Raw genomic sequence first — 14,567 nt, forward strand, 5'->3', positions numbered from 1 at the left:
ACAATAAAAAACTAATTTCTCACCTATCAGATCAAAAGCAAAAGTCTGACAACACACTCTGTTGGCGAGGCTGTGGTGAAACAGGTGCTCTCATGGGAGTACAAAATAGCACAACCCCTCCCTTTGAAGGGCGATTTGATGATATCTATCGAAAATACATATGCATTTACCATATGATATAGTAGCACCTCCTCTGGAAATAGTTCTAGATAAACCTCCCTCTGTACAAATTAATACACACGCAAAGTTCTTCACTGCACCATTATTTGCAATAAAAAAAAAGATTAACAATCAAGTCATCTGGTTAAATAAATTATGGTACATCCACAGCAGAGAGTATAAAGCAGTTGTAGGAAAAAGTGAAGAAGCTCTCCATTTACTAATATGGAAAGATCTCCAATATATCTCATTAAGCAGAAAAAAACAAGACGCAAAATACCATACACAGTATGCTCCCTGAAATCCTTCAAATTTCTGTTCCAATATCATCTTATTCTTATAAGAACAAAAGGATGAGTCAAACACAAATAAAATGATTATAGGGAGAGGAAGGGAACTGAGGGGGGAGGACAGAAATGGAAGCTAGACCTCTCTGAATATAAAACCCTGTTTTATAGTTCTGATGTTGGAACCATGTACAAGTTTTACATAAGTAAAACACAAAATTAAATTGATTTTTAACAGCTTTATTGAGGTATAAAAGAACTGCACAGGGGCCAGCCTGGTGGCGCAGCGGTTAAGTGTGTGCGCTCTGCTTCCGCAGCCCAGGGTTCGCAGGTTCAGATCCCGGACGCGCACCCACACACCGCTTGTTAAGCCATGCTGGGGCAGCGTCCTATATAAAGTAGAGGAAGATGAGCACGGATGTTAGCTCAGGGCCAATCTTCCCTCAAGAAAAAAAAAGGGGGGAGGATTGGCATCGGATGTTAGCTCAGGGCTCCTCCTCACAAAAACAAAAAAAAAGAACTGCCCATATCAAATGTGTACAGTTTGATGAGTTTGGACACATGCAAACACCCATGATACCATCACCACAATGAAAGTAACAGACAAATCCATCATCTCTCAGAGTTTCCTTGTGTCCCTTTGTTTTGCTTTTTGTGGTAAGAACACTTCATGTGAGATCTACCTTCTTAACAAATTTTGAGGTGCACAATACCATATTGTTAACTATAGGCAGTATGTCGTACAGCAGATCTCTAGAATTTATTCATCTAGCATAACTGGAACTTACACAAAATTAAATTTAAAAACAATCCCTCATCTTCTAAAACTAGATTATGGTAATAGTTGTGCAACTTGATAAATTTACTAAAAATCATTGAATTGCACCCTTAAAATAGATGGCAAGAAGGTACAATAATTTGGCTGGAGTAAGTCTGAAGAGTCAGTGAAAGAATTAGAGAAAGCGAGTGAAGACCAGTGCCTCTCTAACTTTAGTGAGCACATGAATCACCTGGGGACCCTCTTAGAATGCAGATTTTGATTCTGTTTAAGTCTGGAGTGGGGCCTAATTCTGTACTTCTGCACAAGCTCCCAGGTGACAACGCTGAAGGTGCTGGTCTGCAGACCACACTTTGAGGGTCCAGATATCTTCAACAACTAGAGGAACTTTGCTAGAAATAGGGCAGTAGCTGCCCCAGGCAACGGACCCATAGAGAGTGGGTGGGGGCCAGAAGGGTTTTTTTCCTTCTTTTTTAAAAATGGAGGAAGTAACAACACGTTTGCTCTAGGATTTGATTTAGCCAGGGTTAGAACTGAGAGTGTATGCAAGGGGGTTATAATGATCAATCATAGCATTTAAGACAAGAGTATGCTGGAGAGAGTTGCAGTGAGGCAGGAGCTAAAATCACTGAGAAATGGAGGAGGTGATGAGCACCCAGAGAGAGGTGGTGTTGATTCAATCTGATGACCGAGTCCTGAAAGAGGATAATACACTAAGAGTCCTAAAAGAGGATAATGTACTAATGTAGTACATTACCTCACAAGTAGTACCAAAAGAAAGAAAATACATTTAAAAAAAACCTTTTTAAAAATCATACTAAGAGTTCTGGAAGCTAGGATATAGCCAAATTTAAATGATCACCACTAAAGAAGATAATCTTATTCTCCTAAACCTTACAGAAGCTTCAATCCTCACAGTGCAGCACACGAGTCTCAGACGGAGCCATCAAATGCCACATCCTTAGGCCTTGGGCTTCTGGTTCTCTTGCTTTAGAATCCTCTCCCCCTTCAGCCCACTCACCCATCAGAATTCAGTTCAGATGTCACCTTGCTGAAGCCTGAGTTCCCACTGTAATTGAGATAACATTACATTGTAGTCATCTACTATCTGAACCTAATGGACCAAGTCAATCTTGCAGAGTAGTTCTTGTATTCCTCCCTCTAGCTAGGGCAGCAAGGGCAAAAGAATGACCAGGAAGAAAAAGAAAAGAAGCACATGGCCAACTAAGAATTGGGCATGGCCAACTTAGAATTCTAGGTAATCGACTGCTGAGTAAAAAACCACCACAAGTACCACAGAGACCGCTTCATGGAGCTAAAAGTTTCACTTAACGGGACAGAAGAAACTAGTCACCTTCCTTACATTCAGTCACACGTACAACACTAAAGAAGATAAGCCAAGAGTTACCTAATTCAGGGTGCTTACGCTTTCTGTGCCATGGACTATATTTTTAAATACAAAAGATTACAAAAGAGATCAGTTATACTAAAATAGTTATACTATATTAAACAAATTTAGGATTTTTAAAAGTCTCTTTATCTCACATTGAATAACAAACTCGAGTAGCAGATCCACTAACTACTGTAATTTCAAAGTAGTGATGAGTGTAAATGATATTTGATTTAGCTGCAACAACCATAATGTGATATGCAAACATCTGTGATTTTCATTGGTGATAGTCACAGGTCTGTTACTACTGTGATTTGTTGCCAGTATTCCTCATTGCAGGACATGTCAAAATCCAGTTAGAGATTGTAAAAATAAAGATGTAAAATATCTTTTCCCATATAAGTTGACATACTCCCTAAATTCTATTCAGATTAAGAAGCCCTAATAAGTGAATATTGTCTAAAATAGCAGACACAAGAGTGACATCAGCATCATGGTGGAGTGAGCTTCCCCCATTGAACTCTCCCCCTCTATGACACAACAAAAAGGACATTCATATTCCAACAGAAGCTATTCACACAACACAGGGGATGTCTGAGGCACCCAGGTACACCCGAGGACAGAGGTGCTGGAATCCCCAAAGGAAACGGAAGGAGGTAAGAGGAGCTCCTTTCCTTCCCCAAGGACTGCGACCCAGAGACTGAGACCATGCAGCTCTCAGAGGAGGAGGAGGGGTGGCTTGCCACGTGAAAACCGGCACTCTCCAAGACCCCTCACAGCCCGAGGGGATCCCCCTATGGAGGGAGCAGAACTGTTGCAAGGGCAGTTGCAACAAGCTAGCCCCTCAGGACAGCAGAGAGCAACAGCAAGGCGAGAAACCTCTGAGATAGGGGAGATAGGGGAGGGGAAAGTAAGTGCCCCTCCCCCACCCGGCCCACCTGACTGGTGCTTCAGCTCAGCCCCGTCCCCAGAGGCAGCGGCCCCCAGGTGCTAAGACCCCACCAGCAGGGGCAGCATGACCGCCCCACCCCCACAGGCAGCGGCCCCCAGGCGCCAGGCCGGACCAGCACCGAGGCGAGCCTGTGCCCCCGCACGAGAGGCAGAGGCAGCGGCAGCTCAGGCCCCACCACGCCACAGCCCCAGCTGCTCTGGCTGGACCAAGCCAGGGCCCCAGCTTCCCCGGCTTCACCCTGCCACAGTCCCAGCTCCTTCGGCTGGACCGTGCCCCGCCCCCAGCTCCTTCGGCTTGACTGTCCCCCCCAACCCCTGGCTTCAGCGGCTTTGGCTTGGCCTGTGCTCAGGCTCCAGCTGACTTGGCGCCAGCAACTGCAGCCCACCGCACTCCAGTTCCAGCTTCTTTGGCCCAGCACACTCCAGCTCCTCCTTCTTCCGCCCAGTGCACTTCAGTTCCAGCTTCTTTGGCCCAGCGCACTCCAGTTCCAGCTTCTTCGGCTCAGCGCACACCAGTTCCGGCTTCTTTGGCCCAGTGGCGCTCCAGCTCTTCCTTCTTCAGCCCAGCGCACTCCAGTTCCAGCTTCTTCTGCCCAGCGGCGCTCCAGCTCTTCCTTCTTTGGCCCAGTGCACTCCAGTTCCAGCTTCTTCTGCCCAGTGGCACTCCAGCTCTTCCTTCTTTGGCCCAGTGCACTCCAGTTCCAGCTTCTTCTGCCCAGCGGCGCTCCAGCTCTTCCTTCTTTGGCTCAGCACACTCCAGTTCAAGCTTCTTCTGTCCAGCGGCGCTCCAGCTCTTCCTTCTTTGGCTCAGCACACTCCAGTTCAAGCTTCTTCTGTCCAGCGGCGCTCCAGCTCTTCCTTCTTTGGCTCAGCGCACTCCAGTTCCAGCTTCTTTGGCCCAGCCCACTCCAGTTCCAGCTTCTTTGGCCCAGCACACTCCAGTTCCAGCTTCTTTGGCCCAGTGCACTCCAGTTCCAGCTTCTTCTGCCCAGTGGCGCTCCAGCCCCTGCTTCTTTGGTCCAGTGGCCCTTCAGCTGCAGCTGCTTCAACCCACCCGCACCCAAGCCCCAGCTGCTTCGGCCTAGCTGTGCTCCAGTCTCAGCTGTTCCCACGCTCCAGCTGTTCCCGTGCTTCCCCCCCAGCAGCCTCCACTCAGCCACGCCTCAGATCAGCCAGGGGCCGACAACAGTGCCTGCAAATTGAGGCACGCCAGAATACATAGCCCTTGACCCCCACCCAGCAGCAGCAAGAGGAAACTGTGACCATATATTTTCACTATGAGGAAACGTAAGCCAACACCGACAGGCACCATGCAAAGATATATTAAAACTCCAGACCAAAAGGAAAATGACAAGCACCCAGAAGTCAACCCGGAAAGCACAGAAATGTATAACCTTAATGACAGAGAATTCAAAATAGCCATCATAAAAAAGCTTAATGAAATACAAGAAAACACAGACAGACAATTCAATGAAATCAGCAGTTTCTTCACAAAAGAGAGTGAAACTGTAAAAAAAAAACAAATCAGAAATCTTAGAGATGAAAAACACAATAGAGGAGATAAAGACAAATCTGGAAGCCTTAAGCATCAGAGCTGACAATATGGAGGAAAGAATTAGCAATATTGAGGACAGCAATGCAGAAGTGCTCCAGATGGAGGAGGAAAGAGAACTAAAACTAAAAAGAAATGAAGAAACGCTCCAAGAAATATCTGACTCATTTAGGAAATCCAACATAAGGATTATAGGTATTCCAGAGGGAGAAGAGAGGGAAAAAAGAGCAGAGAACTTGTTTTTTTTTTTTTTTTTTTTTAATTTTATTTATTTATTTTTTCCCCTAAAGCCCCAGTAGATAGTTGTATGTCATAGCTGCACATCCTTCTAGTTGCTGTATGTGGGACGCGGCCTCAGCATGGCCGGAGAAGCGGTGCGTCAGTGTGCGCCCAGGATCCGAACCCGGGCCGCCAGCAGCGAAGCACGTGCACTTAACCGCTAAGCCACGAGGCCGGCCCAGAGAGAACTTGTTCAAAGAAATAATATCTGAGAACTTCCCAAACCTGGGAAAGGAGCTGGAAATACCAGTGAATGAAATAAATAGATCTCCTAAATATATCAACATGGAAAAGACCCTCTCCAAGGCATACAGTAGTAAAGCTGGCAAAAGTCAACGATAAAATAGCAGACACATTTTAGATGTGTCACATGTGCAGAGGTGAGTCTGCACATCTCACCATTATTTACTTGTTCATCTCACCACTAGATTATAGGCACTTTAGCTAGGGACTATGTCCTATTTGTCTTTGGGCCTACAGGTCCAATAAATTTTAGTTGAATAAATAAGCCATTTATTATTCCACTGAACTGTGAACTCCTTGATGGCAGAGATTCTGTCTCAACAACAATATAGAGCAGGCCCTCAATAAATCTTGATAGAATGAATGAGTGTGTGAATATCTTGCCTCTGGTTAGATGATAATCCTCTCAAGGTCAGGGATCATATCTCATGCTTCTCTGATTTCCCATAGTCTAGTACACTGCTTTTCACACAAAACCACTCAAATATTTATTAAATGAAACATTAAGATAAGACAGAGCCTCTGAAAAGATGATCAAACTAAGTAGAGAATGAGCACTGTACCAGTTATGCTGTAGCAGAAAAAAAAAGCACAGTACAGCAGTGAGCTGGCTGTGAACCAACTAAAGGAAAAACAGCTTCAGGTCACAAGGATAATCTACAATGTGGTTACTTGAGAATATGTCAAAATATTCCTATTCCTACTTTTAAAACATAAAAACCTTATAAATTCCTTCCTCATGAATGATTGCTTCTTTCTTATAAAATCTATAGTTTCAAGTACATTTTCCTACTGCTACAAAACAAGATATAGTACAGATTGATTTGGCTGCTTTTAGTACAATATACCCTACTTTAAAAAAAATCCATATTACAAAATAGAATTGACAATGCAAAACATTACTCAATTTACAAATTACCAACTGGCAGAGAAGCTGTGAAATTGAGAAAAATGCTAAAAGGTAAGAGCAATTGCCAACTAAAGCTCAATCAGAAATGAAGATAAAGCATTTCTGAAACTAGAAATATAAGGCTACATGTTTTAAAATTTACAAAAATGTGATCTGTACACAACATTTTGCAGCAAATCATCTATTTGAAATCCAACTCAATATTCTTCTCCTACTAGGCAGAGAAGCAATTCTCCACTTCACTTTTACTCCTTAATTCCACTTGATGCTTGTATTGCTTATGCCATATGCAAAACACACACCTTCTACTTTCTATTATAATTATCAGTACAAAAATACAAGCTCCTTACAAATAGGAGTGTGTCCTTCCTTATTCACCTTCACATCACCCACAATAGACAGCAGTGCCTTGTACATTTCTGCAATAAACACTTGATGAATGAAGATTATTTTTTTAGAAGACATACCTTATATTCTATTATAAAAAATAGATGCCAAATGTTCAGAGAATAAGGTAACTTGTCACTGATATTCTCAGATAATTTAAAATGTCCTGAAAATTAAAACTGAGAATGTCTACCAATTAAAGTTATTTCTATTTTTGATGCCTACTCCTAAATAACCAGAAAACCACATTTCATATTTCTGTACAAATTAGCCTCACTGAAATATAAATAAAATTGTTCTCTAAGACATCAAATACCAGACTACAAAAATCTTCACATTTATTTTTAAAACAAGGTTCTGTAGGTATATAGCCAAACTAGTCAGTGATAAAAATCCACTATGTTTTGATTCTTGCTCAAGTTCCCTACCAGATCACAATAAATACTTAAATAAATTAAGTCACTAGAATAACTCAATGATGATAAATACAGGTGACGAATTTCTTGAAGGCAGACACCTTGTCTGCACCAAGCATCTAGAACAGTACCTCATATCTGGTAGGTATGCTCCATAAATATTTGCTGAAAGAATGACATTCATGACTATCTCATGGATTTCACTGACATATTCTGGGAGTTTCTTACCATTGCTCATATCCACTCATGGAGTCTTTCAAAATCTCATCACCATTCTCCACTTTAAGGTCAAGAGAACCAAGGTATTATATGAAAGTTTCTCAGGTCTGCTTTAAGTAATAAATTAAGATGCTTTCCCCTCAGTATATAAGATTCTATAGTTAAATAACTAAATCTTTATCAATATTTCATAAGTCCTTAAGTAGTCCTTAACGGAAAAAAATACAGGTTTCCATTCAATTCCACGTGTCCTACTAAATTAAGTACAAAATTTCTTAAAGTAAATTTGATATAAAAAGTTCTAGATTTCTAAGTCTTTTTCTAAACTATAAATGGGGAACAAAGAGGTGTGAAAATTACAAATGGGGAGAAGGGTGTGAACATGACCTTCCCTGGGAGAAGTCCAGTATCTATAACTAGATACTGAGAAAAAACCATTAAAGGGCCTCTAGTTCACCCTTCCACATAAAGCATGAATCCCTCAGTCACCTACAGGTGGTCCTACAGTCTTGGACAAAGAGAACATTTCCCATACAGAAAGCTCATTCTCTCCCAAGTCAACCCATTACTTTCCTGGATCACTCCGGCTCTAAAATCATTTTAGCTGTTATTAACTGACTCTTCTTCTGGCCCCAGCTTCCTCTCAGCATGGTGAGTACAAAGCTTTTTCTAGCATAAAGACCTAGAATCACAGTGTTTTCAACTTGCTTTCACAACAGACCCTATTCTTCCCAATTCCCATTCAAGAAGTAGGTAATAAGTCCAAAACATGAAGACATCTTCCCAATAAAAAGATACATTTATTTTCATTAAAAAATTATCGGGGCAGGCTTGGTGGCGTAGTGGTTGGGTTCCTGTTATCTGCTTTGGCTGCCCACGGTTCACAGGTTTGGATCCCGGGCACAGACCCTACACTGCGCTGATCAAGCCATGTTATGGTGGCATCCCACGTGCAAAAATGGAGGAAGACTGGCATAGATGTTAGCTCAGGGACAATCTTCCTCAAACAAAAAGAGGAAGATTGGCAAGAGATGTTAGCTCAGGGCCAATTTCCTCACACACACACAAAAAAATTATTGACACAGAATCATACAACCTTCAGAGTTGAAAAGGCCTTGGGAGCCATGTAAATCTAGTTCCCACCTACTGTATGAATCGCTTCAATAACATCTCTGTGTAGTCTGTTTGTGGCCTGGAATCTTAAGATGGGGAAAAAAAGTAAAGTTCTTTAGCTTGAAGGTTAAGTAATTCTGAGTACAGTTTTAAAAAGCTTAAAAAGCTTTGTTAGTACATGGATCTGGTAGGTAACATGGTTTAAGAGAAGTAGTACAGTTTTAAAAAGTTTTAAAAAGCTTTGTTAGTACATGGATCTGGTAGGTAACATGGTTTAAGAGAAGTAGATCAAAAGTAATCTGTGCCATTTGGTTACTTTCCATTACTTCATTGTCTCTTGCTACACAATTTCCCAATTGTTAGAAAGCTAACTTTGGTACCTACTAACAATAATTTTAAATGTCTTTAAAAAGATGTGCGCTACTAAAAACACCCGTTACTTTTGGGCCCAAAATTGAGTATGTTTTTCAGCTTCTAATGATTTTTTTACAGTATGACATAGATGGACATGGATTTATTCAGTCATTCACTGAACAAATAAACAGTAAGGGCCTACTCTATGCTAGACACTGTGCTAGGCACTAGGAAGACAGAGAAAGCAGAAAAGACACGGTCCCAATTCAAGGGGAGCTTTGTTTACACAAGAGACAGATTATCACCCAGAGAATTACAAATTGAGAAAAGTGCTAGAAAGGCAAAGTACAGGATGCTATGAGAACATGTAATAGGGAAAACTGATCTAGCATGGGGATTCAAAGAAGGATTTGCTGAGGAAGTAATGTTTAAGCTGAGATACGAATGGTGGTAATTTACATTTATGTAAAAACAGATTTCCATAACATCAAAGGGTTGATCCAATAAGTCAAGTTACCTTTGACATCTTTATCCTAAACCAGTCTCTTTATTAAAAAGAGGAAAACAAAGCATGCTATAAAGAGGTTTGAAAGCTAGTAGTTGAAAGTTCTTCAGGGGGAGGCACAGGGTCTTACTCATCTTTGGATACCTCACATCACCTTGCCTAGTATAACTATTATCATGGTAGTCACTCAAATCTTTGTTGAAATGATTAGTGTCAGTATTAAACCAACATTCATATTATCTTTAGTTAAGCAAAATAAATTCACAAAACTCTATCTCCTCACACAAGAAACCCCATTCCGAACTTCGACTGCGAAAAGAAGATGCCTTCATTTACTTCACAGGATTGCTCTCAAGAGTCAATGAGATAATATATTACTAAAGGCTGGGGTAAACTCTGATGTGCTTGCAGTAGTACATGGTATCTGTGTGACCAAAAAGCTTGACCAGTCTCTTCTCACTAACACAGTTCTTTAGATTCAGTTTTGTCATTTTCCTTACCATGAGAAAAAATTGTAACATAGGTTTGCACAGCCTCTCCAGCCTTGGCTTTCTCTGAGGGAGGGAGACTGCATAAACTCTAAGGTCCCTTCCAACTCTGGAAACTGACCTGCAAATGTTTTAAAAGGACCAAGATTACACTCCTCAGCTTAGATTTTAGACTACCTCCTCATCCACTCCATTCCCTCAGGACTTCCTTTCAGGAATGACAGCACACAGTTCATGATTTAAGTTTTTTAACAGATCTATTTTCCACTCATTTTACACGCAAATTTAAGTTGAATGTATTCATCCAAATAGGACCTAAATGATCCGAATAACTGTTGCAAAACTTTATATGGCCCAAAGAAAAAATGGAAAAAACAAAAAACAATAGTCAAAATGACCAACTGTCAAAAATAGATTTATAACTCCTAATCCCAAAAAGTAAATTTTGGTTTTTTGATTAAGAAAATTATTGCTTTATTTTAAAATCAGAAAATAAGAGTCACAAAAACAATCACTTATACTCAGAAATAACAGTAAAGAAATGCAAACTCATTCATGGAAAACAAAACTTTGTAAAAGTTACAATGGCTAGAAGAGTTGAAATGTCTACCATATGATGCAAATGTATTCACAAGATATTACCACATGAAAATGAAATTTTAGCAAAAAAGTTAAAGTGCTCAAATAAACCATGCAGCTAAAGGCAAATTTACATGTTTCTGTCTTGTTTAAAATAATTTCTTGGTGTAGTTTTGAAAAGCTCTCCTGGTTTTACCCTTCAATGACTAGTATCCCACTAAAGGAGAACACTATTATGATACTTCCAGGCAAGAGATCTGTTTTTAGGATGCAAACCAGGGCTATCAGATCCAGATAAGGTTTGCCACTAGAATGCTTCAGAAGTAATATGCTTTCAAAAAAAACCTTTTTTTCTTTTAAATTTATTATTTATTTATTGGGCTGGCCTCGTGGCTTAACGGTTAAGTGTGCGCACTCTGCTACTGGCGGCCCGGGCTCGGATCCAGGTGTGCACCGCCGCACCGCTTCTCCGGCCATGCTGAGGCCGCGTCCCACATACAGCAACTAGAAGGATGTGCAACTATGACATACAACTATCTACTGGAGCTTTAGGGGAAAAATAAATAAACAAATAAAATTATTATTTATTTTGTGTGTGTGTGTGAGGAGGACTAGCCCTGAGCTAACATCTGCCAATCCTCCTCTTTTTTTTGCTGAGGAGGACTGGCCTTGGGCTAACATCCGTGCCCATCTTCCTCCACTTTATATGGGATGCCACCACAGCATGGCTTGCCAAGCAGTGCGTCAGTGCGCGCCCGGGATCCGAACCGGCGAACCCCATGCCGCCACAGCAGACTGCGTGCACTTAACCACTTGTGCCACCAGGCTGGCCCCCCAAAAAAAACAAACCTTTTTTTAAAAAAGGTAATGCCTACACTAATAATTGCTAATAAATTTAGTTTTTAAGCACTTTTTAAATTTTTATATAAATTTTAATAACTTAACATTCTAAACTTATTTCTAGAGAAAAAGCTAATCCTTTCAGTCCTAGTGTCAATGTCAAGACAGCAGCTTCCTCTTTGACAGTTACTTTTAATGCTTATTTTAACTATATTTTACATCTACTGAGTGTTTCAGGACTTTAAAGTTCATTACAGTCATTATATTATAAATTACAACATGTGGACTACAACAGTCTCTTTTCAAAGAGGTGCAGATAGAAGTTAAATAACTCGGCCAAGGTCACCCAACAAGTCAGTAACCAAGTTGGGAGAAGGAGTAAAACTTCAGCTCCTAGACTACTAACTACTTCATACTTTCTGAATTCCATAAGAGAGAAAAGTCAGTCAGGCGATTTACCTTCAGTAACAGTATACCTCAAACACAGTAGCACACTTCATAAACACTAACAAAAAAGATTCACCTTTAATAAATGAGACAACTTGCTACATTTAGATACCACTGTCACATCCTTAGTTCTTGTAACCAAGCAAAAACCTATTGGATCTGGATATATTAAATCCTAGAGAATGTTCACTCTTCGATATGTACAATTTATTTTCACACTAATCGAATATTTATAAGTTAATCTGTTAACACCTTAACCCATGCCCAGATGCTGTGGAGTTTTAATGTACTCACTCTTCCAACAGTCAAGTCAAAGACCACTTATCTCAAAAGCAAGCAGTTCTCAATGAGAACAAAGTTATGTAGCCAATGAAAGAAAACTCTAATAAATCGCTGCTTCTAAAGAGAGATTTTTAAAGGATGATTACATGCTTCACAGAATTGCTGTTAAGTCGCCCGCCAAGATGGATGGTTCTTGTAAAGTAGCTTTTAAAGCATATCCCTCCCTGTTTGGGACATAGTCTGACTTGTTGGACAAGACTGATCTGGGCACGCTCACAGAGAACCCCTCGGAACCGGCTTAGTTCATTGAAAACATCATTTCGACCTCCCAACTGTAGTAGACAGCCCTTCTCATACTATAAGGGACAAGATGACCCTCTGTAACAATCTCTCAGGAGAAGGTTCCTTGGGCAGAGACAGTGACAGCCGTCCTCCCTTGGATGTTTTTGGAAATAGAAAGTGTTAACATCGGAGGAGAGGCTCCTAGGAAGTGTCAGTGCGGCAGCAGGTGGAGTAGCCCTGCGTGCCGAGCAGGTCCTTTCTGACCTAGTCTCAAGTCCTCCGCTTCCCAGCCGCGGTTCCGCCTTACAGACCTTCCCAAGCCGCCCCGCGCCCCTGTTCTCTAACCCACAGCGAGACTCCCAACCCTCCCGGGAGGCGAGGCTGTCTAAGCAGACGCGACGGCCACCCCACCTCTTCCGGGGACTCGCAGGCCCGCTCCAGCCGTGTCAGAGCCTGACGGACCCTGCCGGAGGGGAGGCAGCCAGCCCCTTCTGGGGCCTCCCAGCCGGAACCCCGCACACCACGGCCCCTTCCCACCGCCCCCCAACCCTTCGAAACACCACCGCCACCACCCTCCTCACTCCTGAATCCCCTTCCTCAGGAGCACCCCAGCGGAGTTACCGGCCCACTCAAAAGTAAGAGCGACGGCCACCCCTATCGGTCACCCTGGCCCCCGCTGTCACCGCCCTGCTCCCGGCCTCTGCCCACGCCGCTGGCGGGCCCCGGTGACGCCCGGGTCGGTACCTTGCGGACCCCCTTGTAGATATAGAAGTAGAGCTCCCGGCCCACATTGAAGCAGAGGCGGTCGCCGTTGCCAGATTGGTCGTTGAGATTTACGAAGGAGACGCGGACAGGGTTGGATCCCTGCGAGTTGAAGGGCACCCGGTTGGGCCGGCTGTACTCTGAGTGCGGCAGCAGCTTGTACAGACCTTCCCGGGTGGTGAATTGGGTCTTAATCTCGTTCATCTCCTTCCCTCCTCCCTCCGTCGCCATCTTGGAAAGCAGCGTTCATCCTGCCCTAAGTGCCCGGATCACGCCCACCGCGCAGGCGCTGTCCCGGTCTCTCGCTCTCCCCCCGCCGCTTCCTCCTGGCCCCTCCCACCCGCGAGCCGGCCCCGCGGAGGCCGGCCGAGGGGACGGGGCGGGCTTGTTTACGGCCGGACTGCGCACGCGTGATCACCTGCCGCGCTCCGCGAGGAGGTGCGCCCGCAGGCTCCTCCCCCGGGCGCGGCCTCGGGGCGGACCTGCTGCGGCGCAGGTGTTGTCCACCCGACTGCTGGGGTAGGCTACCCGTGCTGCAGCCTCCGCCACCGCTGGGTGAGGGGAAGCCGCGGCGGGGCTGCGGTCGGGAACGCTGAGGTGAGCTCGGGCGGCCTCCTCAGCTGCCTCCGGCCCCGCCCTGAGGGACCCTGGGACGCTGAGGAGCAGAGGGAGGGAGCCGCGGCGGCCACCACTCCATTCGGGGTCAGCACGTGGGGTACCGTGAGCGGAGAGCAGAAACCCCAGTGTTCTGCCTTCCGGAGGGGGCGGCTCCCCTCCCTCGGGACCTCCCCTCGGCCTCCCAGCGCGACCATCTGGATGCCCGGGTCGAGAAGCCCTCTGCACCGCCCGCAGTCAGTTTCCGAGAAGGTACCGAAGAACCTCAGTTTTCCGACTCACCGTCTTTTATTTAGGCGGGGTGGGGGGAGAGGAATATATATATATACACACAGCATATGTATTTGCAAGTCAGCTATCTGGTTACCTGTCTGTAGTGAGCGTTGGCTAATTTAAGGGAAGTAGGTTGTGTTGGCACTTCTGTTGAAGTTTGTCTTTACCACGTGTCTAGAGAAAAGGAGGAGGATCGGGTCGCGGAATGGCTTTGGGAACCAGAGACTGAATCTAAGCAGGATTCATTTCTCTTACTCAGTAGTTTAAGAGCTCTTAATAAAGTTAGAGCCCATTGATTAAAAACAAAGCCTTAAGTGGAATCTGCGAAATCGTTTACTAGGCATAGTTGTATGCATATACTGTGCTAGGCCTGGATATGTAAGGACAGGCACACACACGTGTTGAAGTAAGATTAAACAATCAGCATTTCGTACCTGGGTTTCTTGGCATGTTGCA

At 43.7% G+C, this 14,567-nt stretch overlaps 1 protein-coding gene across 5 annotated transcripts in view; it reads right to left on the bottom strand.

The window, feature by feature from the left end:
- Nucleotides 1-13,489, bottom strand: part of WDR20 (WD repeat domain 20) — a 67,716-nt gene extending 54,227 nt beyond the window's left edge. For 3 of the 5 annotated variants that reach the window (XR_015556053.1, XM_004434267.3, XM_014790550.2), the window contains exon 1: nt 13,206-13,488. Coding sequence is in view for 3 of the 5 variants with exons in the window: in XM_004434267.3 (XP_004434324.1) it covers nt 13,206-13,454 (249 nt within the window). In the remaining 2 variants the exon portion in view is untranslated. Of the gene's footprint in view, nt 1-13,205 lie in introns of all 5 variants that reach the window. The other 2 variants (XM_014790551.2, XM_087447920.1) reach the window with 2 other exon arrangements.
- Between the last annotated feature and the right edge of the window lie 1,078 nt (nt 13,490-14,567).

Source organism: Ceratotherium simum, chromosome 24 (genome assembly GCF_057802395.1).
Source record: "Ceratotherium simum simum isolate JZ-2026a chromosome 24, ASM5780239v1, whole genome shotgun sequence".
In the NCBI taxonomy this organism is placed as follows: domain Eukaryota; kingdom Metazoa; phylum Chordata; class Mammalia; order Perissodactyla; family Rhinocerotidae; genus Ceratotherium; species Ceratotherium simum.